Source organism: Macaca fascicularis, chromosome 9, assembly GCF_037993035.2.
Source record: "Macaca fascicularis isolate 582-1 chromosome 9, T2T-MFA8v1.1".
In the NCBI taxonomy this organism is placed as follows: Eukaryota; Metazoa; Chordata; class Mammalia; order Primates; family Cercopithecidae; genus Macaca; species Macaca fascicularis.
The window spans coordinates 75819336-75844898 of record NC_088383.1 but is presented as its reverse complement, the minus strand read 5'-3'; the positions used below and the strand labels follow the sequence as shown (position 1 = coordinate 75844898).

Below are 25563 nucleotides of genomic sequence, written 5' to 3'. Positions count from 1 at the left end.
GACCTCAGCCTCCAGAGTAGCTGGAACTATAGGCACATGCCACCATGCTCAGCTAATTTTTGAATTTTTATTTTTTTAGAGATGGGGTCTCACTATGTTGGCCAAGCTTGTCTCAAACTTCTGGGCTCAAGTGATTCTCCCACCTCAGTCTCCCAAAGTGTTGGGATTAGAGGGCGAGCCACCACACTTGACCTCTTTCCTATTGATTTGTTAAGATGGTAACTTTATCATATATGTTGCATTTATTTTTTAGCTTTAAAATACCATTAGATACACATGCTCTCTCAGAGCCTGTCCTCTCCATTCCTGTGTGTCTCAGTCTATGCTGGAGCTGACCTAGTTTCAGATCAGTAAACTTTGCTTATTTTATGATGTCCTTTATTAGATTACTTACTTTGTCAAGCATTATATCTGATTTCTTTTACAGTCATCATCTCGTCCAAGCCTCCAACAATACCACAAGGTGTTATTTTATAGCTAGAGGTACCCATGTCTGATGCCAAGCCCTTGCTCATTTCAGGGCTGGATATGGGAATCCTCTCTGCCATTTTCGATGACAGGTTGGGGGCAAAGAAAGGTGGATCCTGGAAGAGTGCCCAGGCTGGGGTGATTCGGGGAGGAGACTGAGGGGAAAGCATGATGACTTTGAAAGCCCTCCGTCAAATTCTTGTGGTTCTCTGACTTGATGTTATTTAAATCGCTGTGTCCTTTCAAGAGGTTCCCCTCAACAGCCACAAGAATGGGAAATGGCTTGTGTCCTCTGAGTCATATTGGTAGATTATCTACGGGCCTTTTGAGTTTCACTTTGCACCCCTTCTTGGCTATTCTTTCCTTTCCCCACATCTGCCCACCTCACCATCAACAAACCTGCACAGTGTCTTTTCCCTTCAAAAGTCATTGTCATTCTTTCTTTGAACTAATTGATGGCATCTAAGCTGAATTACACACTCATGGCCTTTCACAGTTTATGAAAGTATCCATTTCCCCATTCCCGCCTTAACATTTGAGGTCGCCAATCCTTTTAATTTTTGCCAATCTGATAAGAAAAAAGTATTTTATTTTTATCTTAACTTGACTTTTCCAGATTAGTAATGAGGTTGGAACATCCTTTCATATGTTTACTGGCCGTTTGAATTTATTCTGTTACATATATGCCCGTTTTTCTACTAGATTGTCTTTTTTAAATTACCAGGCATGAAATTTTAGTATAATTTGTTCTGTGGGTAGGTAGATAGATATACAGTCAGTTCTTTCTCCCAGTTTGTCTCAGGTCCTGTAACGTTTTTAGTGTGTTTTGTCATAGAGAAGTTGTTAAATTTACACATGGTGTATTTTGTGACTTGTGTAAGCAGGCCTTCCCTACCCAAGGTTATAGATCTCTTTCCTGTTTTCTTTGAATATTTCTACAGTGTTGTCTTTTATGTTTAATGCTTTAATTCATCTGGAATAATTTTTTGTGAATAACATGAGATAGTGAATTTTTTTTTTCCAAAATGGATATCCAGTTGGCCCACGTTTATTATTTTTTGTTATTATTATTTTAGAGATGGGATCTTGCCATGTTGCTCAGGCTGGTGTCGACCTCTTGGCCTCAAGCAATCCTCCTGCCTCAGCCTCCCAAGTAGCTGTGACCACAGGCACGTGCCACTGCACCAGGCTGGCGTACGTTATTTATGGAGTAGTCACATTTTCCTACTACTGGAAGTACGGTTTTCATCATATGTGAAATAAGCACTTATACCTGAGTCCATAGAGTAGACACAGGGTTGTTGTTGCTCCTGGCCTCCATTCATCCTTCCGATAACCATGTCTGATTTTTCCCATCCCCAGGAGAACAAGAACCAAGGCTTGAGCCAATTTGTGCATCTCATTGTCTTGGCACTGCCATTGGCCCAGGGCTGGCCATGTGCTCAGCCAGCCAATTACACCCAATCAGAGCTTATCGCTGACATATGTCTGAGTGACTGGAATAGTCTTAACTATTCTTGTGGAACTTAAAGGGAGAGGCCAGACATGGCTGCAGTTGTCATACAGCCACAAGGTGAAAACAAATATGAAAATGAAACCAACACAACAAGGTCAATGGAATTGAGCTGAGGCAACTGATGTTGCCCTTAAGCTTCCATATCCTATCATGTCTAGAGCCAGGTTACCCCTATGCCCACAAAACTTTTAACCGACAACCCAGATCCCTTTGTGAGCTGGGTTGGGTTTTCTGTCATTGCGAAGGAGACATCTTCTATATCTGTACTCTGCTCTCGCCATTGATTTTTTGGAGGTCTTTTCAAGTTCTTGCTCTTTCTTCCTCCTGTCTCCCATCCTCATTCTCTCCTTCTTTCATTCATTCTTTCTTTTTCATTCTTCTATACTTCTGGAGTGTTCTAGTGTACTTTCATTTCCAAATGGATTTTAGAACCAACATATGGACTTCTATTTAAAAATCTCATCTTGGTATTTTGATTGAAATTACATTTAATTTATTGACTAATTTAGGGAGAATGGGCACTTTTATAATATTGTGTGTTCCCATTAAAGAATAGGTTTTTTCTTATGTTTATTAAGGTTTCTTTTGTGTCTTTTAATAATAAAAGTTATTAATACTCCTCTTTTAAGTCATACCTATTTCTCATGAAATTTATTAATTGTTTATTTTTTGAAATTATGTTTTTTTCTTTTCCTTTTTTTTTTTTTTTTTAACGGAGTCTGGCTCTGTCGCCCAGGCTGGAGTGTAGTGGCATGATCTTGGCTCACTGCAAGCTCCGCCTCCTGGGTTCACGCCATTCTCCTGCCTCAGCCTCCCGAGTAGCTGGGACCACAGGCGCCCGCCACCACACCTGGCTAATTTTTTTTTTTTTTGTATTTTTAGTAGAGATAGGGTTTCACCGTGTTAGCCAGGATGGTCTCGATCTCCTGACCTCGTGATCTGCCCGTCTTGGCCTCCCAAAGTGCTGGGATTACAGGCGTGAGCCACTGTGCCCGGCTGAAATTATGTTTTTTTTCTATTATAGTTTCTGATTGACTAATTAATGCTCATGTAGGAAAAAATAAATATTTCTTTTTGTTTGAATTTGGCCATATTCTTGAACTCACTTAATAACTAAGTTTTTGAAAACTTGTCTTGGGTTTTGGAGATAGGTGATGATATTATCTGCAAATAATAACTATTTAATTTATTTCTAATATTTATAATTAGTATTTCCTTTTCTTGTCTTTTGTTATAAAGGCCAGACCTTCTGTACAATATTTGGGATAGTGACCATTCTTATACTTTCTATGTCTAATGGGAATATTTCACCACTAAATGTAATTTTTGATCTAGGTTTCAAGTAGGCACATAGTCAAATTAAAGAAATTTTCTTTTATTCCTGGTTTGCAGATTTTAAAAAATTATAAATAGATTTTTAATTTTAAAAATGTTTTCTTGACATCTATTGAGGTGGTCATATATTTTCTCCTTTAATATGTTAATTTTAAAAAGTACATTAGCAGATTTTTCAATGTTGACTAAGCTTTGTATTCTTTTTTTTTTTTTTTTTGAGATGGAGTCTCGCTTTGTTACCCAGGCTGGAGTGCAGTGGTATGATCTCAACTCACTGCCACCTCCGCCTCCTGGGTTAAAACTATTCTCCTGCCTCAGCCTCCCTAGTAGCTGGGACTGCAGGTATCTCACACCTGGTTAATTTTTGTATTTTTAGTAGAAACAGGGTTTCACCGTATTAGCCAGGCTGGTCTCAAACTCCTGACCTCAGGTGATCTGCCTGCCTCAGCCTCCCAAAGTGTTGGGATTATAGGTGTGAGCCACCGCACCCGGCCTACATTCTTAAATGCTGAGACCCTAACCCAGCGGCGCTAGAGGAATTAAAGACACACACACAGAAATATAGAATTGTGAAGTGGGGAATCAGGGGTATCACAGCCTTCAGAGCTGAGAGCCCCGAACAGAGATTTACCCACATATTTATCAACAGCAAACCAGTCATTAGCATTGTATCTATAGATGTTAAATTAACTAAAAGTATCCCTTATGGCAATCGAAGGGATGGGCCAAATTAAAGGAATAGGTTGGACTTAGTTGACTGCAGCAGGAACATGCCCTTAAGACACAGATCACTCATGCTAATTGTTTGCGGCTTAAGAATGCCTTTAAGCGGTTTTCCGCCCTGGGCTGGCCAGGTGTTCCTTGCCCTCATTCCCGTAAACCCACAACCTTCCAGCGTGGGCATTAGGGCCATTATGAACTTGTTACAGTGCTGCAGAGATTTTGTTTATGGCCAGTCTTGGGGCCAGTTTCTGGCCAGATTTTGGGGGGCTTGCTCCCAACACTTAAATGTTTATTACTTGGTCATGGTGTTTTCTTCTATCATATTGCTGAAACTGAATTTCTAATATTTGATTTAGGATATTTGCGACTATGTTTATGAGTGTTTTTTTCACCATGTTATCCTTTTGAACTTTGTTGTCAGGGTTATGATAGCTTTATACATGTGTTAGGTGGTTTTGTCTTTTTCGACATTTTGGAATAGTTCACATAACTTGTGGATCATCTGTTGCTTGAAGTTTTCATAGAACTCAATATTGGACTGGTCTTTTTTTAGGTACGAATTTTTCATAAACTTTTTTTCTTCTATGTTTATTAGTCTTTTCGGGCTTCTTACTTTCCCTTGGGTCAGTTTTGGTAAAAAAAAAAAAAAAAAAAAAAAAAAAAAAGGCAACATTTTCTTAGAGTAACACATAGACAGCAATCTTTTTCAAGATGTTCAAGCCAGGCATGGTGGCTCACACCTGTAATCCTAGCATTTTGGGAGGCTGAGGGAGGAGGATCACTTGAGGTCAGGAGTTAAAAATCAGCCTGGCCAACATGGTGAAACCCCATCTCTACTAAAAATATAAAAATTGGCCAGTCATGGTGGTGCACACCTGTAGTTCCAGCTACTCAGAAGGCTGAGGCAGAATCGCTTGAACTCAGGAGGCAGAGGTTGCAGTGAGCCGAGGTCGCGCCACTGCACTCCAGCTTGGGTGATGGAGCGAGACTCCGTGTCAAAAAAAAGATTTTTGGCTTGGTGTGGTGGCTCATGCCTGTAATCCCAGCACTTTGGGATGCCAAGGTGAGAGGAGTGCTTGAGACCACGAGCTCGAGACCAGCCTGAGCAACATAGCTAACACTCCCCTTCTACACCTCACCCCCCAGAGTGGTAGCACTCACCTGTAGTCTTAGCTACTCAAGGTGCTGAGGTGGGAGGATCACTTGAGCCCAGGAGTTCAAGACTACAGTGAGCTAGGATTGCACCACTGCACTCCAACCTGAGTAACTGTCTCCAGAGTGAGACCTTGTCTCACTCTGGAGTGAGACCCTGTCTCCAGAAAAAAAAACAAAATGCCTCCTCTGCATCTGTATTTTTGTCCCCATTCTCCATTTCAATGTTTATGAATTTTTACATATTTTTTTCCTTGGTCACCTTTGCCTATTTTACTGTCTGTTTATTATTATTATTATTATTTTAATTTTTAGATGAAGTGGCTTTAAGACACTACACTGTCCTTATTTTGCTCACTTTGTCCATGACTGGCGACACATCACTGTGCCCAGCATTTGGAAGCCTTGCTTGACACTGAGAACTAGCTGCTGAGGCTTCTGTCCTGGCAGCTCTGGTGAGTTCTCCCCAAAAAGACATGTCCTGGGGCTGCCTGGGCGTGGGTTCTGTTGGATCCCATTGAGGTGGCATTTCCATTGAGGTGGCTGCCTATGGCTGTTTTCTGGGCTTGAAAGACGGGAATGAACTTGGATGTGTTTGTACTTCCCATGGGAAGGTTATGTTATTGCTCCTTTGGCTAAATTTATAAAAGGATTTTGAGAAAGAATTCAAAGCACACAGGCTCTGAGTGGCCAAAGCATCCTGCTGCTTCCAACCCCTTGGGAGGGAAGCCCTGGATGTTGGGGATTAGGGGAGGCGTGGAAGCCCTGGGTAGGTGGGCACATCTAAGTCCTAGGTGCTGGAGGGGTCCATGGAAATCCTGTGGGGGGAGGGTGCTGTGGAGTTCCTGGGGGGAAGGCTGTGGCCATGCGAGATGACACTACCCCCTTGGGGTTGCCTAGGACCCTCCCTCCCTCCCTGCCTGCCTTGAGTACCAGGCCATTGCAGTGGGACCAGGCCCTTGGACTGCCCTCTGCCCCTACCCCCTTCCCGGGTGGCTGATGTTCTCCCACTGTCTCTTTGGCTGAGGACAGGCAAGGTCATAGCTTCACAAAGAGATTTTCCAGGGAAGATTTTTGGCAAGGGAAAGTTGGCCCCTGCCGGAGCAGGTCTCTTGGCGGGAGGTGAGAACAGCCGCAACCACAGAAGCCATTTGCAGACGGACGGGTGTGTCTCTGCGTCCCCATGGCACTGCACACAGGACAGTCCGTGAGTGTTTCCTGAGTGAATCGCTCCACTCTCCTGGCCTCAATCCCTTCATCTCTAAAATAGAATTGATAATGCTTTCCCCCCAGACACCCCTCAGCACAGGCAGGATTTCCCAGCCGTCAGAGGAGCTGGGGCAGGACAGACGTCAACCCAGAAGCAGAGGCCTTTCCAGTGTGGCTCTGAGAAAGCCTGGAGCTGCTTTTACATTAGGGCCTCCCACATGTGAGCACATGTGTGATCTCAAAGCCTGCTTTCACTGGTAACGTGCACAGGCTGCACACGAGGAGCTGGGGACTCGGAGGGGAAGCCACTTGCTGAAGGACACTCAGCATAAGGGGCTCAGCCCACCCCACACTTCTGGTCTGGGAAGGCTTTGGGAACGCTGTCTACTCCAGAGGGTATCAGGAAGGACCCTTATGCCCAGTTCTGTTGAACAAAGACAACCAATGAACAAATGCTTTTAGGAAATAGCTGGGAGACACAATTATGGGAGAAAGTCTCAATCATGAAGCCTTTTCTAGAAAGTCCTAGTATTGTTAGAGGAACCCCTGCTTATTAGGCCTCTGGTTTAATAAAACATGACTAAAGTGACTCCATCTTAAAGTGAATAGCTGGGCACTCACAAGGCACCTATGAGGTTAATGCTTATGGCTTGGAAATAGCCATATTCTAAGCTGACCACCAATTATAACTCCAAAATATTTATGGCCATACAGGACATCTCCCACCAAGCCGGCAGAATGTCCAAATGTTCTGAAAATACAGCCCTCTTGACACTTTTTTTTTTTTTTTTGAGACAGTCTCACTCTGTTGCCCAGGCTGGAGTGCAGTTTGGAGTGTAGTGGCACCATCATGGCTCACAGCAACTTTGACTTCCTGAGGCTCTGGTGATCCTTCGACTTCAGCCTCCCAAGTAGCTGCGACTACAGCCGCTCACCACCAAGCCGGGATAATTTTTTGTATTTTTTGTAGAAACAGATCTTTACCATGTTGCCCAGGCTGGTCTTGAACTCCTGGGCTCAAGGAATCTGCCTACCTTGGCTATCCAAAGCAGGTGTGAGCCACTGTGCCCGGCCTGTTTCTTATAAGTGGAAACACTAACAAAGGAGGGTGCGTTCCTCCTCCTGCTTTCTGAGGATGCCCTACTCTGTAACGAAGGAGTTTCCAATGCATTTATTTCTTTCGGTGTGCTCTGTGACTTGTTCCCAGTTCTTTCCTGCACAAGACCCAGGAACTGTCCCTGGGGGTCTGGATCCGTACCCCTCTTTTTCTGGCAACAGTATTATTTTCAAATACACTACAGATAATGAGCAAGAATGAGCTACTGCATCACCCCGCGGGGGTCTTTGCAGCACCAGCTTCCAGGAGCATGTCAGAGTCACGAGGGATTACTTACTCAGGATTTGTAAACTAATCTGCATGGTTTGCTTAATAAGCAAAACTGCACGGTCTAAATGGTTTCCAAAAAAACTTGAAAGCAATTTGGGTTCTTCAGAAAGTTACATAATTCCTTGCCATCTCATTTGCCATGTCGTGGGGTCCGAAAACCTTGTTTTAGTTTTGTTTTTAAAATCATAAACGGATGTTCATGTCTAGACTGCAGGCTCCGGCTTAGACCTGGGCTCTTCACGTTTCCCGTGCCCAGCTTGCTCTGTTAGCGGTGGGGAGGGGCTTCTGGCAGACTGGAGACCTGGCCCCTCCCTCGGCCCTCAGCTTCGTGAGAGAGGGAGGGTGTGAGTACCGGGAACTGGGGCCTTCTGGCCCATCCACATATGGCCTGGAGCTAGCTCTCCTCCTGTTCTGCCTGTGAGGTCCTCACTGCCAGCTGAGAGGGTTGGAGTGACAGAGAGGGGGTCCGGCGTGCCTGGCATGGTGCCTGACATGGGGGTACTCGGGCACACTCCTTACTTTTCCCTCAAGCTCCCTGGAATTCCCATTTCCAGTCTTGCCCACCTTCTTCTGGTCCCAAGAGAGGGCATGGGAGCTGGGGTCTGCTCAGTGAGTGCCCCTAGCTCTGGCCCCCAGAGAGCTGGCACTGTATGCCACCTGTGGGCGTCACTTCCAAATGCCCAGGAGAGTAGGGAGCAACAGCCAGAGAAGCTAAGATTAACCGGTGTGGAGGGAGGGCCCTGAGGAGTCCCCTCTGCCCTGGCCAGGAGGAGAAGGGTGACTTAGGGCACCCGGGCACCGCCTCAGGCCCTGCAGCAGCTGAGGGGAGGAGATACCCAGTGCCGTTGGCTGCAGATGCTGCTTGTCCAAATCCTACCCTTTGCAGTAATTAAGTGAGCGGGGGACTTTGGGCAAGCTATCAGACCTCTCTGAGCCTCAGCTTCCTCATGTATAAGAGGCCCTTAGGAAAATAAAGTGAGGTCAAGCATTTATGCAGGGCCTGTTCCACAGTAGGCACTTAGGCAGTGGTAAGTAAAGGTAACACACGAAAACCCCTGAAAGTGCTTGGCATTTGTGATGAGTTTGTGCCTCTTAGGCATGTGTGCCAGGGGCAGGGAACCTCGGCTGGCTCTGGGCCAAGTCCCTGCCTCCAAAAATACTGCCTCCCTCAACTATGAGTCTCCAACCATTTCCAGGTAAAAAGGAGAAGAGCTGGCCTTTCTGGGTGGGAGAGAAGAAGTGAGAAGGGGGCTGCTCCTCTCTGCAAGGGAGCCCTGAAGATGAGGAGGTGGAAGGGGAGGGGACATGAACCCAGGCCACCTCTTCTTAGCTTCTTCTCAGGAGCAGGGCTTGGAGTTCCTCTTTCTCCCCCACTCTCTCTCTCTCTCTTGTTCTCCTTCCCCCTACTCCTCCAACAATCTGTTCTCAGTTCTCAGTCATTTTAATTCACTTTGGTCCCACAAACGTTTTCTTGTTTGTGAATTTCCCTTTCAGACCAGGCTTTGTGGGGATGAACAAGCCGTGGGCCCTACCCTCCATGAGCTCCCAGTCCTGTGAGGGGGTGAGGTGAAGTGGGAACATGTCAGCATTCATTCATTCATTCATCAGTGTGCTGTGCCAGGCCTGTGCAGGGGTTATGGAGACAGAGAGGCATCAACAGAAGGAGGTGGTACCAGGGAGAGAAGCCTGGGACCCAGTGTAGGTGCCCACCCATGCAGCTTCCCGTTCTCCCCTCCTGGCCAGGGCCTCTACTCCAGAGGACAGCTTAAGCGAAGGCAGTGTAGGGGGGCGGTGGCTGCAAAGGCCTTCCTGAGTAGGGGGTGGACTCCCTGATGGTGGGGAGCTGAGCAGGACCCCTGGTCAGGTCCTGATCTCATGGGTGTGTGAGAGGAAATTAATTATTGGGACCCCAAAATCACTAAGCCAAAGGGAAAAGCCAGCTGGGAATTGCTTAGGGCAAACCTGCCTCCTATTCTATTCAAAGTGATCCCTCTGCTTACTGAGATGAATGAGTATCTGATTGCCCCCTTTGGAAAGGCTAATCAGAAACTCAGAATAATGCAGCTGTTTGTGTCTTATCTCCTTATGACTGGGAAGTCCCCTCCTCACTGCCAGTCGTCCTGCCTTTCAGAAGCGAACCAATGTTCATCTTACTTATGTTTTTTTGTTTTGTTTTGTTTTGTTTTGTTTTGAGACGGAGTCTCGCTCTGTCGCCCAGGCTGGAGTGCAGTGGCGCGATCTCAGCTCACTGCAAGCTCCGCCTCCCGGGTTTACGCCATTCTCCCGCCTCAGCCTGCCGAGTAGCTGGGACTACAGGCGCCCACCACCTCGCCCGGCTAGTTTTTTGCATTTTTTAGTAGAGACGGGGTTTCACCGTGTTAGCCAGGATGGTCTCGATCTCCTGACCTCGTGATCCGCCCGTCTCGGCCTCCCAAAGTGCTGGGATTACAGGCTTGAGCCACCGCGCCCGGCCATCTTACTTATGTTGATTGATGTCTCGTGTCTCCCTAAAATGTATAAAACCAAGCTGTGCCCCGACCACCTTGGGCACATGTTCCCAGGACCTCTGAGGCTGTGTCACACACGCACGCCCTTAACTTTGGCAAAATAATGACATTTACTGAGACCTGTCTCAGATATTTGGGGTTCACAGGTGGTAAGGTGGGCTCAGGAAGGCCAAGGCAGAGGCTGGCTAAGAAGCTAGAAGCAGGCTGTGGAAAACAGTTTGGTGGTTTCTCACAAAGTTAAACATAGAACTACCATATGACCCAACAATTCCACTCCTTGGTATATATTTAAAAGAGTTGAAAGCAGGGACTCAAATAGATACTTGCACGTCAATGTTCACGGCAGTGTTATTCACAATAGCCAAAGGTGGAAACAAGCCGAGTGTCTGTCCATTGATAGAGGAGTGGAGAAACAAACTGCGCTCTAGACATACAATGGAATACATTCAGCCACAAAAGGAATAACATTTTTTATCTTTATTGTTATTTTTTAAGAAAGAGTCTCACTCTGTTGCCTAGGCTGAAGTGCAATGGTGCAAGTTCAGCTCACTGCAACCTCTGCCTCTCAGGTTCGAGCAGTTCTCCCACCTCAGCCTCCTGAGTAGCTGGGATTACAGGCACCCACCACCGCACCTGGCTAATTTTTATATTCTTGTTAGAGACAAGGTTTCGCCATGTTGGCCAGGCTGGTCTCGAACTCCTGACTTCAGGTAATCTACCCATCTTAGCTTCCCAAAGTGCTGGGGTTACAGGTGTGAGCCACCGTGCCCAGCAGGAATAAAATTTTGATACATGCTACAACACGGATGAAGCTTGAAAATTGTGCTAACTGAAATTAGCAGAAACAAGAGAAATATTGCATGATTCCACTTATATGACGTACCTAGAATAGGGTGAATTCATACAGACAGAAAAAAGAAAAGAGGTTACCAGAGGCTAAGGGAAAGTCATTTTTTAATGGCTGCAGAGTTTTTGTTGAGGATCCTGAAAAATTTTAGGTGTAGATAGTGGTGAATGCATTTAATATGACTGAACTGTACACTTATGAATGGTTAAAATGGTTAAAATGAAAAATACTGTGTTGTGTATATCTTATCAAATTTTTAAAAAAGCAAGTGTCAGGGTAGCATGGGGAGATGGCCCCCCAAGGACATTCCCCTAAAGTGAGTCCTTTCCAGCCACTGTGTTGAAGATGGCTGTGAGGACCAGGAAGGGATGGCGTTAGGGGAGGCTGCGAGAACACTGTGGGCACTCAGGCGTCCTGCAGTGCAGCTGCTGGAGAAAGTTCCGGGCAAATGTGAGGGGAAAAGCCAGAGCTTTCTGGGCTACTTCATTTCTAAAATGGGGATAAGTATTAGGTTGGTGCAAAAGTAATTGTGGTTTTTGCCATTAAAAGTAAAGTAATTGTGGTTTTTGGCATTAAAAGTAATGCCATTTAAAAGTAATGGCAAAAACCGCAATTACTTCTTTTGCACCAACCTTATTTGCCTTACGGCGTTGTTGGGAAGACTAAAGGAGCTAATATGTATTACATATACATGTTGCATTTACATGTCATGTAAAACAACATGTGTTGCATGTATGGTTCTTAAAACACCATAGTAAGTGCTCAAGAAATATTTTTTAGTATTTTACTTCTGGTGTTTGTGAGAGAAAAATAATGGAAGTGAAGGGCAGGGAAAGGGAGTGAGGTCTCTCCATTTCTCCAACTTGGAAAAATGCTTTACGAAATGAAATCACATGAAGTCCTAGAACCCACATTACCATGGTGGAGGACAGGCGTGTGCAGTAGCTATGTCCCCTCATAATTACTGCCTTCTGCCACTGGCAGAGCCTTGTGTGAAGGTCCTGGTGCCTGATGGTGCTGATTCCTGTGAATAAATGTAACTGTGAAAATGAACCTCAAATGCCCTGTGGGTTCATTTTGCTGGCTGCCCAGATAGAGCTGATTTTCAAGACAGGGGAATTGCAATGAAGAGTTTAATTCACACAGAGCCAGCTGAATGGGTGACTGAAGGTGTATTACTCAAATCAGTACTCCCTGAAAATTCAGAGGCTGGGGTTTTTCAAGAATAGTTTGGCAGCAAGGGAATGGGTGCTGCTGATTGGCTGGGGATGCAATTGTAGAGGTGTGGAAAATGGTCTCAGTGCTTGTTGAGTCTGCCTCTGGAGTGGGGGAACCACAGGAGCAGTTGAGCCAAGAGCCATGGGTCCAGGCGGGGCCATCTGGTTGTCAGAAATGCAAGTCTAAAAGAACATCTCCAAAGGCCAGTCTTAGGTGTTCTTCAGTAGTGAGGTTATGTGCAGGAGTAATTGCGGAAGTTGCAAATCTTGTGCCCTTTGGAATAATGGGGGTTAATCGTTTATGCCTACATCTTAGCAGAATTCGGGCTCCTCCTATCCTCCTAACCTGATGGTTTTTCGTTAGTTTTACAATGCCGTTGACTTTTAGGGAAGGGCTAGTATCAGTTAGACTGTAAACTAAATTTCTCCCAAAGTTAGCTTGGCCCAAGCCCAGGAATGACCAATGGCACTTTGGAGGTTAAAGGCAAGATGGGAGCTAGTCAGATCAGATCTCTTTCACTGTTACAATTTTCTCACTGTTACAATTTTCTCACTGTTACAATTTTCTCACTGTTATAATTTTTGCAAAGGCAGTTTCATAAAGCGGAGAGAGAGACAAGTATGTTTTCTTCAGGGTCAGCCTCCTCTTGTGATGGTTGAGTCTCACAAGGAGTTTGGGTTTCCCAGGGAAAAATCCAGTGTCCTGCCTGCCAGCAAGCTGACGTCACTGCTCTTTTAAGAGGAAACTGGGAACCAGCTGTTGTGGAGATTAACTATGAGTGCAGATGCACAGTTGGAGCCCACAATAAACAAAATATTCTGATTCTGCCTCACCAAACAACAGCAGCTGCTCTGGTTCTGCTTGAGTATCTGGGCCTTTGGGAAGAGAAAGTTAATAGGATCAGGGCTTCTTCCAGCATGAGAAAGATGGTGTTGTTCATGGGATGTACCCATTGTGCAGACTGGCAAGGGCAGGGCTGCTGGGCCCACCTGTTACCGGACGGGGGTCCCGTTCCAGACCCCAAGAGAGTGTTCTTGGATCTCGTGCAAGAAAGAATTTGAGGTGAGGCCGGGCGCGGTGGCTCACGCCTGTAATCCCAGCACTTTGGGAGGCCGAGACAGGCGGATCACGAGGTCAGGAGATCGAGACCATCCTGGCTAACACGGTGAAACCCCGTCTCTACTAAAAAGAAGTACAAAAAACTAGCCGGGCGAGGTGGCGGGCGCCTGTAGTCCCAGCTACTCGGGAGGCTGAGGCGGGAGAATGGCGTAAACCCAGGAGGCGGAGCTTGCAGTGAGCGGAGATCCGGCCACTGCACTCCAGCCTGGGCGACAGAGCGAGACTCCGTCTCAAAAAAAAAAAAAAGAATTTGAGGTGAATCTATAAAGTGAAAGCAAGCTTATCAGAGAAGTATAGAAACAAAAGAATGGCTACTCCATAGGCAGAGCAGTCCCGAGGGCTGCTTGTTGGCTATTTTTATGGGTATTTCTTGATTAAGTGCTGAATAAGGGTGGATTATTCATGAGTTTTCTGGGAAAGAGGCAGGCAAATCCTGTATCTGAAGGTTCTTCCCTCTTTTAGACCATATAGAGTAACTTCCTGAAGTTGCCATGACATTTGTCAACTGTCATGGCGCTGGTGGGAGTGTCTTTTAGCATGCTAATACATTATAATTAGCATATAATGAGCAGTGAGGAAGACTAGAGGTCACTTTCATTACCATCTTGGTTTTGAGGGGTTTTGGCCAGCTTCTTTACCATAGACCTTGTCCTATCAGCAAGGTCTTTGTGACCTGTTTCTTGTGCTGACCTCCTATCTCATCCTGTGACTTAGAATGCCTAGCCTCCTAGGAATGCAGCCCAGTAGATCTCAACCTCATTTTACCCAGCCACTATTCAAGATGGAGTCGCTCTGGTTCAAACACCTCTGACACACCAGGCCATGCCATTGAGTGTCAGGGACTAGACAGCTTGTGGGATCAGGGCTGAGACTCTCCAAGCTGAAAGCTGCAAAGAAATCACAGTTCCAGCTCCCTCATTTGCAGCTGGGAACTCAAGTCTGGAGGGAGAGTTTTATGTGCTTGCAATGTACAAGAGCACTGATTGCGGTTGGGAATCTGTCTTGGACCAAAGTCGGAATTCATACTATTGGACTGGTTTCTATGACTGGGTCTTCAGTGAGTGTGTGGCTGGGGTCTTTTCATTTGTGGCTTAGGTTGGATGTCAGTCCTTGGCTGCTCTCCAGGATCCTGTCTGTGACTGAGACTCTCTGTGCATCACTAACTCTAACCACCCCCTGAAAATCTCACCTGTGACCTTGGTCTCAACTGCACCAGTCACATCCTTCTGTCCTCAAAGGTAAAAACCTGGCAGATGCTCAGCCTGCCCCTGCCCTAGGAGTGCTGTGGTCAGCTGAGCTGTGGAAGTCGAGACTGGAAAGGACCTCATCAGCCAGTGTAGGCGAAAAGAGGGGAGGAGATCCTGTGAGCAGACTAAGGTGGTAGACCTTGTCCCTCTGTGGCCAGAACCTGCCCAGGCCAAGTGGGCACCAGCTTTGCCCAGAGAAACAGCTGCCCTAGCTGCAATTGACCCCAGTTGGTGATGAGGTCTATTGAGGAAAAAAGAACCAAGAGCAAACAACCAAGAACATCCATCCCTCCCAGGACGGGGGTCTCACTTCTGTTGTCAGCTACAGGGAAGAGGGGCAGCTGGCTCAGCCCCAGCTCCACCTTCTCCTGGGCAGTGTCTGGCCCTTCCATGACTCCTTCGTGGAAGGAGAGTGAGGGGAAGCTGCTGCATGGACTGGAATCAGCCCAGTGGTCCTTCTGCCTAACCACATTGAAAACAGGGCCAGAGATTTATGTATGTATGTATGTATTTTTAGAGACTGGGTCTCACTCTGTTGCTTAGGCTGGAGTGAGTGCAGTGGCACGATCATGGCTCACTGCAGCCTTGACCTCCTGGGCTCAAGTGATCCTCCTGCCTTAGCCTCCCAAATAGCTAGGACTAACACGTTTGGCTAAAACCAGAGTTTTACGTATATAGAATCCTTGAGCCACAACCAGGAGTGGATGTTAGGCTTCTGTGGCAGGTAGCCTACTGTGTAGGCTTCTATGTACGAGGTTCGCTTCTGTGTAATATGAGAGCTCACGGTTAGAACCTTCTAAATGTGGGACAGTTACCTTAGGAGGTAATGAACTCTCTGTCTCTGGGGGAGTTCAAGCAGAGGCTGGAAAATTCCTTGGTGGGGTTCATTCATCCACTCATTCATCTTCCATCTACTCATCCATCTAATATTTTTTATTTATCAAATTTATGCCAGGTGCTGGACTAGTTGATTCAACCATGAGTAAGATAGAAATGGCTTGTGGCTTCACAGTGCTATGATGGGGAAACGCTGGGGACTACAGAAGAAGGGTGGAGGACGGCATGATCTAGACCTGGCAGTCAGGGAAGGCTTCCTGGAGTAAGTGATCTTTGAAGCTGAAGGCTGAAGGTTGAGGAGGACTTAGCTACAAGGAGTCAATAGAGTGTGAGCCAGTCAATGACACCGTCAGATGTGTGTCTTAGCTGGTTTCCTCAGAGGCAGACCCTGAGGCACAGATCCACAAGTATATAGTTTCCCCTGCGGGGGTGACTCCAGAAAATACCAGTGAGGGGGTACGGTAGTGAGACAGGAAAGGGAGGCAGCCAAGAAGGTGTATGTGGTCAAGCAAGTCACTTCTGTGTGCAAATGGAGCTTCCACCTGCTGTAGAACTCTGGGAGCCAGTGTGGCATATGTCCTACAGTTATTCCCTGGATGGAGTGAGCTGGGGCACTTATACACCAACTTTCCTCAGCCACTGGTTGCGGGTTTTTCTGGACTGAGCGGGACATGGACACTATTCTCAAATACTTCTGGCCTCTTGATGGGGCAGGCAGGGTGGGCTCCAGCACAGGCCTTAGATAGAGGTGCAGGGGCTGGTGGTTGTGGTGGGGTCCGAGGGGATCTGTGCAGGGTGCTGGCATCACCGTGGCTGCAGGGTGAGTGAGGGGCATGCACGAGCCCTGAGATCAGTGAGGAGGCCAAAAGCGGAGAGGGCCAAGCAAGTGATGCTGGGGGCCTAGGCTGGAGAGGCTGTGGTTATGAGGAAGCGGCAGATGTCAGGATGTGGAGTGGTGTGGAGGAATGGAGATGCTGGTGAGCAAGAGGAACCACAGCCTCCCAAGGCTGCAGCAGCCCCCTCACCACAAGGAACTCCCTCGCTCCCTCACCCCTACACCACCTCCCCTCCAGCAGGCACCTCCTCTGTCTAAACACATCAGAGATGCCAGGCTCACTGTGCCGGCTTGTCAGGACCACAAAGTGTGTATGGAGGGAGATGATGGTGCTGCAGCAACTGCTTAAAAAACAAAAGCTGGGGCTGGGTGCGGTGGCTCGCGCCTGTAATCCCAGCACTTTGGGAGGCCAAGGTGGGAGGATCACTTGAGGCCAGGAGTTTGAGACCAACCTGGGCAACATGGAGAGATCCTGACTCTGCAAAACATTAAAAAATTAGTCAGTCATGGTGCATGCCAGCTACTCAGGAGGCTGAGGTGGGAGGATCACTTGAGCCCGGGAGTCAAGGCTGCACTGAGCTATGATCGTGCCACTGTACTCCAGCCTGGGCGATAGAGCAAGACCTCATCTCTAAAAACACAAAAAACAAAAAACAAAAAACCTGGGTTGTTGTCAATGCCAGCCCCAAGTCTTGGAAGAGACCCCTTGGACTGTGTGTGCATATGAAAATGAATGTCATCCTGACTACCTGTGGCTTCCAGTGTGCCCACGTCTGTCTTCCTGTCGGATGCAGCCCTCAAGGGGACAGGTGCTCGGCATGACTTTCTGTCCTTGGGGGCCCCGGGACCTGGATCATAGAAGAGGCATTCAGTAACAATCTGTCAGATGATGGAGAACGTGAATGGAGCCCTGCTTCTGTGCTTCCTGCCAATGGGAGGGAGGAGATGGGGAACAATTGTGTGGTGGTTCCAAGGGCAGGACCCCACTAGCGTTGGGGAAGGGGATGGTGTTGTCAACCAGGGCTCTTAACTGCAGGCAAAAGAAGCCAAGTCTGGATGAGATAAGTAGAAAAAGAATGTGTTAACTGGGCATCTCACAGAGTCACCTGGATGGCTGGGCAGCCTGAGCATCCAGGAACAGTGCCCCTAAATCCTGCCTCGGACTGGCCCAGTGGGGACACTGTTGCAGAGCCCTAGCTACCTCTGGTTGTTCCTCTGACCCCATAATCCCTAGACACTCTCACCAGCAGCCCCAGGAACTCCTTCTTCCTGCAATGACAGCTCCAGATTCCATGGGGAGCAAGGTCGGCACCTGCATCCCCTGGGCAGTATCATCCCAGTGCAGGTTCCTACATTTGGACTCAAATTACAATAATTGGTGGAAGGTTTATTCAGACTTAAGCTGTAGGGAGTGGAAGAAATAGTGCAGTGTCTTAGGATGAGCAGCAGCAAAGTTTTCCAGCCCTAGATCTGAAGGGACAAGGGGCAGGGGCAGTTACTAGAACCGGGAGAGAAAGAGAGGTGCAGGCCGGGTGTGGTAGCTCACACCTGTAATCCCACCACTTTGGGAGGCCGAGGTGGGAGGATTGCTTGAACTCAGGAGTTCAGCAACATGGAGAAACCCCGCCTCCACCAAAAGTACAAAAATTAGCCAGGCATGGTGGCATGCGCCGTAGTCCCAGCTACTCAGGAGGCTGAGGTGGGAGGATCACCTGAGCCTGGGAGGTCAAGGCTGCACTGAGCCATGATTATGCTAGTGCACCTCCAGCCAGGGTGACTGGTGGTGTCGTGGCAGAGGAAAAGATGGGACCAAACAAGCTGCATTCGGAAAAATATAAAAATAAAAAGAGAGAGTGAGATGTGCAGAGGCCCCTGGAGAGGTGCAGTGACACGAGGGACAGAGCCAGCCCAAGCCCACCTCACTAGCGACATGGAGGGGAGCAAAGGCCCTACTATTTGTACTCCACCTCCCTAATCTGCCCACTGACAAGGCTCAGACAGGTCAGTCCCCTGGGTCGGAGCAGGGTGAGCAGGTGGGGACAAGACCTGAAGGGCAAACGGAAGGTGGCTAGCACAGCGGAGACCTCCCCAAACAAACAGGGGGGCCTCAGGTGTGCCAAAGCATCCCAACGTCCAGGCGGGGTGGAAATGAAAATGTCATGCTTCGTCTTGAGTTAGGGTTGGTTCTTTCTGGCACTAACTTCTTCTGTGACTATGGTTAAATCCCTTCCTCCTGCTAGGTCTCAGTTTCCCTGTGTATGAAACCAGATGAACTTCCAGCACCCTCCTGTAGCACCAGGAAGGCTCAAGACAGTCCTGAGAAGGGAGTAAAACAGACTGTCCTTTTGGAGAAACTGGGGCCCAGGAGGCAGAGAGACTTGTGGGGGTCACTGCCACATAGATATTGAGCAAGACTTCCATTTCTTGTCAGGGCTGTCCCCTGAGCCAGGCCCGCCCTGGCCTTGTGACCCTGCTTTCCCCGGGGGGCACTGCCCACCCCCATGTTTGTTTCCAGTGAGGGCAGCAGCCACCGTGAAGTGTCGAGGTCTCTCTCACGCTCTCGTTTGAGTGTGTGTCTGTGAATGGGACATGTGGTAACAGTAGTTTCACCCAGGCTTTTGGTCCTTGGTCACCCCCCTGCCCCACCTGGGGATTTAGGGTTAGTGTAATGTCACTGCTTGGCATTTGGGCCTGTGGGTCCCATACAAACTTCAAAGAACTTAGTTTATAGGGAGTTTCAAAGAGAGTCGGAAGGGCTGTGCCCGCTGGACCCTCTGACAATGACCCTGCACAGCCTGCACAGCCTGCACAGCCGTGTCCAGGAAGCCGCCTGGAATCTTGCCACCCACTCCATGGGACTGTGTGCTGAGGCCTGTGTCCCAGGCACGTGAAACAAAGACCATTTCATCTTATGTTGGAACCCGAGACTCTGGGTTTTTCTGCATCCAAGGCCTAGGAAGCCCACAGAGCCACCTTGTTAGAACCAATGCTCCTTTCCTTGAAATCGTGAGACAGGGGAGAGCTTTTCAGCTTTGTGCAAAATGGTTCTGTTGAAAGTAAAACTTTCAAAACAGATAGCCGTGGATCAATTATGGCCCACATGCATGTTCTCTTTGGCTTGCACCGTGTTTGCCCACAAAGGTTTATTTTCACAAAGTGAAATTAACTGCCACAGTTAGAAGTCAAATTGTGGTTTGACTTTTAAAAAGTAGAAGACCTGGCAGTATGGGGCTCACGTTCCTGCATGAAATGTTTGGCTGGAGCAGCACTGCAGCCCCTCCCCCCGCACATAAGATGCGCACTCTTCAGTTCACCACAGTCCTCACCATGCTCTATTGTCTTCCAGCTGGGAGCTGAATGCCTGTTGCCATTTATCACCACGTTTATGCTGCTGCTTTCTTGAGTCAGAGAATTATGAGGAAGGTAAACTATTTTGGGTCCCCACGTTTCTGACAGAAGTGGGAAAGCAGTTTATATACGTTACCTGCCCGCCTGTTTTCACTGGGTTGCTAATGTAGAAGTTTATCTCTGGAGTTTGTTTGGTCCCATCTTTTCCTCTGCCGCAACACTGCCATGATGATCACCAGAACATCATATTTATTGGCCCTTTATCAAGCTGTGTACACGGTGAGAGGTCAGGACAGGCCTCCATTTGTCTCAGGGGCAAAGCATTGTGGGCAAGGAAGACAGAGCAGCTGGAGCTGATGGGACTCCAGTTAAAGCAATGAAGTGGCTTTGCCACACCACAGAGGGCTCAAGGGAAGGGTCCTAAAAGACCAGTCCTGGGCAGCCTGGTGGGAGCTTGGCCTTTCTGCCCAGCTCCTGGCTGAAGCTGTGATTTGTGTAGCTGTGACTGCAGGGCTCGAGAACGACAGAGGGCTTAGGCAGTTTGGACAGGGTGAATCGGGGTTGGCGTGTATACCCAGCCACCTCCCTGAAAAATAGTCTGAGTCTCCCTTTTCCATCTATCTGATGGGTGTCCAATCTTTTGGCTTCTCTGGGCCACATCGGAAGAAGAATTGTGTTGGGCCACACATAAAATACACTAACACTAACCATAGGTGATGAGCTAAAAAAAAAAAAAAAAATCGCAAAACAAAAATCTCATAATGTTTCGAGAAAGTTTGCGAATTTGTGTTGGGCCACATTCAAAGCCATCCCGGGCCACATGCGGGCCTCGGGTTGGACGAGCTTGGTCTAATGGGAATACGAAGACAGCCCTGGCTCCCACTGTGAGAACCCCTTCAGTCCAAGCACACGAGTCCTCTCCAAGCTCACTGTTCTCACCACACGGCCCCACTCCGGTTTCCTGGAGGCTCCCCCAGAAGCATTTGGGGGACGTAGTCCAGGCAGGTGCCTCCTCCCAGGTGGGGCAAGCACCTGGCGTGATAGCGGAATTTCAGGTGGCCATGTTTCAGGTTGCATCTCGCCTCATGGGAACCAGACTTGGGAGCCTGATCACAGGTGCCAAGGAGGTCATCGTCCCAGCCAGAGTCCTGATCCCAGACCTGCAACCTCAGGGGCCCCCCTGTGGCCAGGAGCACATCCCCAAAATCCAGCGGCATTGACCAGATGGGGTTGTTATTGCTCCACTGGGTGTTCGTCCTGAGCTCCTGGCCACCAAAGAACACCTTCACATAGGCATCCGTGGCAGTGAACCAGTCCCCCCACAGGCCCCACGCTTGGATGAAGGTCACCTCCAGCTGGGCCAGGCCCCTCTGTCGAGGGCAGCAGTCCTGGGTGGTGACCGCTGAGCCATGGCACACACACTGGCACGGGTCTCGGGGGCTCTTCTGCCGCCCCGGTGGGCACGGCCGGCTGCAGTCCCTCCAGCGAGCCCTGTCCGTCAGGTACTGACTCAGGGCCCTCCTCAGTGCCTCCCGCCGCGGGTCCTGGCTGTCCAGCAGCACATGCAGGGGTTCCAGGCTGTAGTCCACCAGGCCAGGGCTGCCGAGCAGCGAGTTCACCCAGGCTGAGTACTGCTCGGGCCCGGCCTGGCTCCCGAACAGCAGGTCGTTAATGGAGGTGTGATGGCCGCCAACCACTTCCGAATGGCGCTCCCGGTAGGTTTGGTGGAAGGAAGCCGTCATCTTGTGCTTCTTCTTCTTCTCCTCACAGGCTTTGGCTTCGGCAGAGGAGCTGCCGCGGGCGCCTATGTTGACCTGGGCCTCGACGTTCAGGCAGTCATCCACCTCGTCGTCCGTGAGCCCTTCCAGGGCCAGTTCACAGGTGCGCAGGGCAGTGAGGGCCGAGATGCGGCCGCCCAGCTCCACAGCCCGGATGAAGTGGGTGCCGTAGTTGGAGATGAGCCTGAGGTAGGCGGGCTGGGTGGAGGCATTGAAGTGGAGGGGCAGGTCCCCGAGGGCCCTCTTGAAGTCAGGGTGCAGCGGGGGAGTGTGTACCACATGGTAACTGTGAGAAGAGAGAGACCTCAGCTGGGCCCAGGGATAGTATTTCCCCCATTCAATAAAACAACTCCTTGAGGACTGCTCAAGGTCACACGTAAGTGGGCAGAACTAGGACTGGAACCCAGGGGCCTCCAGAGTGCAAGTGCTGTGGCATGGGGCTGGCAGGGTGCCTCCGCTCTCACCCGTCAGGGACCTTAGTGCTCTGTGTAGGTGTTTTCTCTTTTCCTTTTCAAAATAACATTTTTTTTCCTTTCCTTTTAATTTTCTTATTATAAAAGCAATGATCCTGGCCGGGCACAGTGGCTCACGCCTGTAACCACAGCACTTTGGGAGGCTGAGGCGGGAGGATCACTTGAGCCCAGGGGTTTGAGACCAGCCTGGGCAACATAGTGAGACCCTATCTCTAATTATTTTTTTTAAGGAAAAGAAAAAAAGAACATAAAAGCAATGATCCTGCACTGATGGTATCCATTGGACTTTGGAATCTGGTCATGTGGCCTTCATCCATCTGTCCCTCTGGATGGGTCCCACATGCCCTGGATCCTGACAGCTTGGGCCATACTCGGCCTCTCTGTGGAGGAAACGTGGCCTCCAGGTCTGAGGAATCAGAGCAGGTGACTTGGGGCTGGCCCACAAACACTGTGCCTTTCTCAGATGTGGCATCTGGGTCCCAGAATTCCTACTCCCAGGGGCTAGGGTAGCAACTGCTGTGACTCAGCAGTGTGGCCCTGCCACAGGCAGATGTGAGTATTGGTTGAGTGGATGATTGAAGCTCAGAGAGAAGTGAGATGTTCAAGGTTACACAGCAATGAGGAAGGATGACCCGGCCAGGTCTCCCGCCTCTGTCCCTATCCAGGAAGGACTCCATGGAAGGCTGGCTGTGCCCAGGAAAGGGAGGGTTGAGTACTCACTAGACCTAAATGGCACCCTGCTGGCTCTCAGACATGGTCTCACTCACTTTCTCTCTACTTGGTGTCTCACTGGGCACTCTCAGATGGGGGACCTTGTGGATGAGAGGAGGCCACAGGGCTGAATCACCTGAAGTCTGGGAGCCGGGACTGCGGTTTCTTCCTGGTAGAAGCAGCCTCCAAGTTTGATTGGAGGACTCTGCCTTTCCAGGGCTCCTAGACCACCCAGAGTTTCTCACACCTTTTCCAGCCCCCCACCCCCTAGCCCCAGCTCTCACCTGTAGAAGCGGCACTCCACTGTGTCAGTGCTGAAGCTGTACTGGTCCTGGTGGGTCTTCTGGGCTGCAAAGTTGGCTGCCTGTGAGTGTGAGCCGGCCACAGACACATGCACGTTGCCGGCGGGGTGGGGAGTCACATCCAGCCCGACCTTCCAGTCGTTGCGGATGCTACGAGCCGCATCCCGGGCCACAGCTTCAGTGGAGCTGACTTTGGCCCTGGTTACATGGCGCTGGCAGCCAGAGCCCTGGGCCCGCCAGTTGGTGAGTGCCAGGGGCAGGCGCTGGAGGGTGCCCTCCTGTAGGGCATTTTCACAGAGGGTGCAGGTGCCGTCGGGCCGCAGGAACCTTTGTGTGTCTACTGGGAAGGAGCCCGAGCGGCGGAGGCTGGTCACGTCCACACCCTCCCCGGCCAGCCATGCACCGGGCACAAACTTGTGGCTGCGCTTGCACTCTGAGCGTGTGGCTGTGTGGCAGGGAGCAGGGACCGGCAGGGGCAGCAGCAGGAGAAGGATGCCCAGGAGGAGCAGGCAGGCCGCCATGGAGCTGCAGAGACAGGGGGCACTTGGGCTCTGGGAAGCCATGGGTGGAAGGATGGAGGATGACTGCTCCTTTCCCCCATAGCCACGGATTATCAGGGCACATGGAAGGGGAGGAGCTGAGATATCTCTTAAGTCATTATTCAATGAATGTCAGAGCTGGTATGTCCCTTATAGGCCTGGTTCAGCCCCCACATTGTACAGATGGGCCCAGAGATGGGAAAAGCCCTGCGCAGGGTCACACAGCCAAGGGGAGCCCCTTGCTAGAATTCCCCTAAGGTCTAATGGGGATCTAGGTGGATGACTCTGTCCCCAGGACACAACTGTGGGTGGTGGGGAGGGGGCTGTGGCCACAGAAGAGGAGACAGAGTAGCTGTAGCAGATTTGGGGAGGGGCCTGGGGACCTAAGGAAGCCTTCATTCTGGAGAAGTGTCATTTTTGGCCCCAGAACAAGCCACCCTTTGCCCACCCTGACTCACTCTGCTTCTCTGTCTCTGTCACTCTCTCTAACCTCTCTCCCTCCCACTGAGCCCTTAACAGAATTGGAAGAGAAATGAGGTCCTATATTGCCCCTATTCTTCCCATTTTCCCTTTGGGGCCCTTCCTCAGAGCTTTATGGAAGAACTCTAGAATAAAAGCTGCCGACCTGGCCAGGTGTGGTGGCTCACACCTATAATCCCAACACTTTGGGAGGCCGAGGCGGGCGGATCACTGGAGGTCAAAAGTTCGAGACCAGCCTGGCCAACATGTCGAAACCCCCTCTCTACTAAAAATACAAAAATTAGCTGGGCGTGGTGGCAGGTGCCTGTAATCCCAGCTACTCAGGAGGCTGAGACAGGAGAATCGCTTGAACCCGGGAGGCGGAGGTTGCAGTGAGCCAAGATCGCACCATTGCACTCCAGCCTGGGTGACAGAGTGAGACTCTGCCCAAAACAAACAAACAAACAAACAAACAAACAAACAACAAAGGAAAAGCTGCCAACCTGACCACACCCTTGGATCTTGTGTGGGGAGAGGCCTCGAAGTTTGCTCTTCAGATCCCCTCCTGCTGCCCCTCCCCTCTTTGCCACTCCCTGCCAAGCTCTGCAGCCTTTAGCAGTGACAGGGGCCCCCCTGTTGCCTACTATGGGCAACGATTGTTTAGAAAGTTCTTCCTAATTTTAAGGTGTTTCTGGGGCCTCACCTGGGCCTGTTACGATCCGGAACCTCCTTTCTCTAACCTTATCCAAGGTGAGCTCTTCAAAGGTCTTTCCCCTTGGGTACCACAGGCTCTGACACAAGAGGGCTATGGAGAGATCCCATTGTAGCTGGAGCCTCCATGCCCTGCCCAAAGGTGTGACTTGAAGGGTGGAATTCCAGGCAGCATGACTCGCCCCAGGGAGGCAAAGAGGCCAGGGGAATCTTCAAAGGCCCTGGGCTCATCCCAGCTAGGAGGCGGGCACGGTCATAACCGTAATCCAGGGAACTCAGCCTTCATCCTGACTCTCATGGTATTCTGTCCCAGGGAGCCTCTTTCCATCTTTCTTAGAAGTTTTAATGTCAGCTCTTGCAGGGCCTTAGAAACTGCATGCTACCTCTTCATTTCATACAAGAGGAAACTGAGGCCCAGGGTGGGCACAGGGCTGCCCAGCGAGTTAGTGATTGGCGCTGTCTGTGACCCAGGTGTCTTGTCTTTTAGGTCACGGTACTTCCTGCTCCATCAGGCTCTTCCCCTCCACCCAGAGCCCCAGGCCCCCAGGTCCCTGCTCTCTCCTTACCTGGAGTCCCGTATGGAGAAGCAGCTACACAGGCGGATGTCCTCTCTTCACCGAGGCTCCTGGAATGGTGGCGTCAGCCCCCCAGGCAGCCCACTGTGGCTCCTTGCACCAGCCACCACTCAGATCACTTCTACTTCCTGCCCCGCCCCCAGCTGTGGTCACAGGTCCTTTGTGCTCTCCCCTCCCACGAGCACCCACCCTGTCCTCAGCCCTCATCCGGCCCCCCACTGACAGCCCTCAGGAAGCGAGCAGCAGGGCCAGAGGCTCATCTGCCGA

At 49.7% G+C, this 25563-nt stretch overlaps 2 protein-coding genes across 3 annotated transcripts in view; one reads left to right on the top strand and one right to left on the bottom strand.

Moving 5' to 3' along the window:
* The window catches only part of PALD1 (phosphatase domain containing paladin 1), a 142023-nt gene extending 119771 nt beyond the window's left edge, over positions 1–22252 (top strand). The window contains exon 19 of the transcript XR_012417842.1: positions 21519–22252. The gene's annotated coding sequence lies outside the window, so the exon portion shown is untranslated. The remainder of the gene's footprint in view (positions 1–21518) is intronic.
* Positions 19978–25356, bottom strand: PRF1 (perforin 1). Of its 2 annotated transcripts, none has more exons than XM_005565622.5 (3): positions 25288–25356; positions 22995–23563; positions 19978–21812 (listed from the first exon to the last, which is right to left on the bottom strand). In XM_005565622.5, the coding sequence occupies exons 2-3, from the start codon at positions 23531–23533 to the stop codon at positions 20684–20686; spliced, it is 1668 nt and encodes a 555-aa protein (XP_005565679.2). In that variant the 5' UTR covers positions 23534–23563; positions 25288–25356; the 3' UTR covers positions 19978–20683. The 2 variants fall into 2 exon arrangements, with proteins under 2 accessions (XP_005565679.2, XP_005565680.1); XM_005565623.5 differs by having other exon boundaries at positions 22995–23537.
* Between the last annotated feature and the right edge of the window lie 207 nt (positions 25357–25563).

Coding starts and splice junctions, on each gene's coding strand:
- PRF1 (XM_005565622.5), bottom strand. CDS start 23,533: ATGGCGGCCTGCCTGCTCCTCCTGGGCATCCTTCTCCTGCTGCTGCCC. Junction 21,813..22,994: donor GTGGAGTGCCGCTTCTACAG/GTGAGAGCTGGG, acceptor CTCTTCTCACAG/TTACCATGTGGTACACACTC.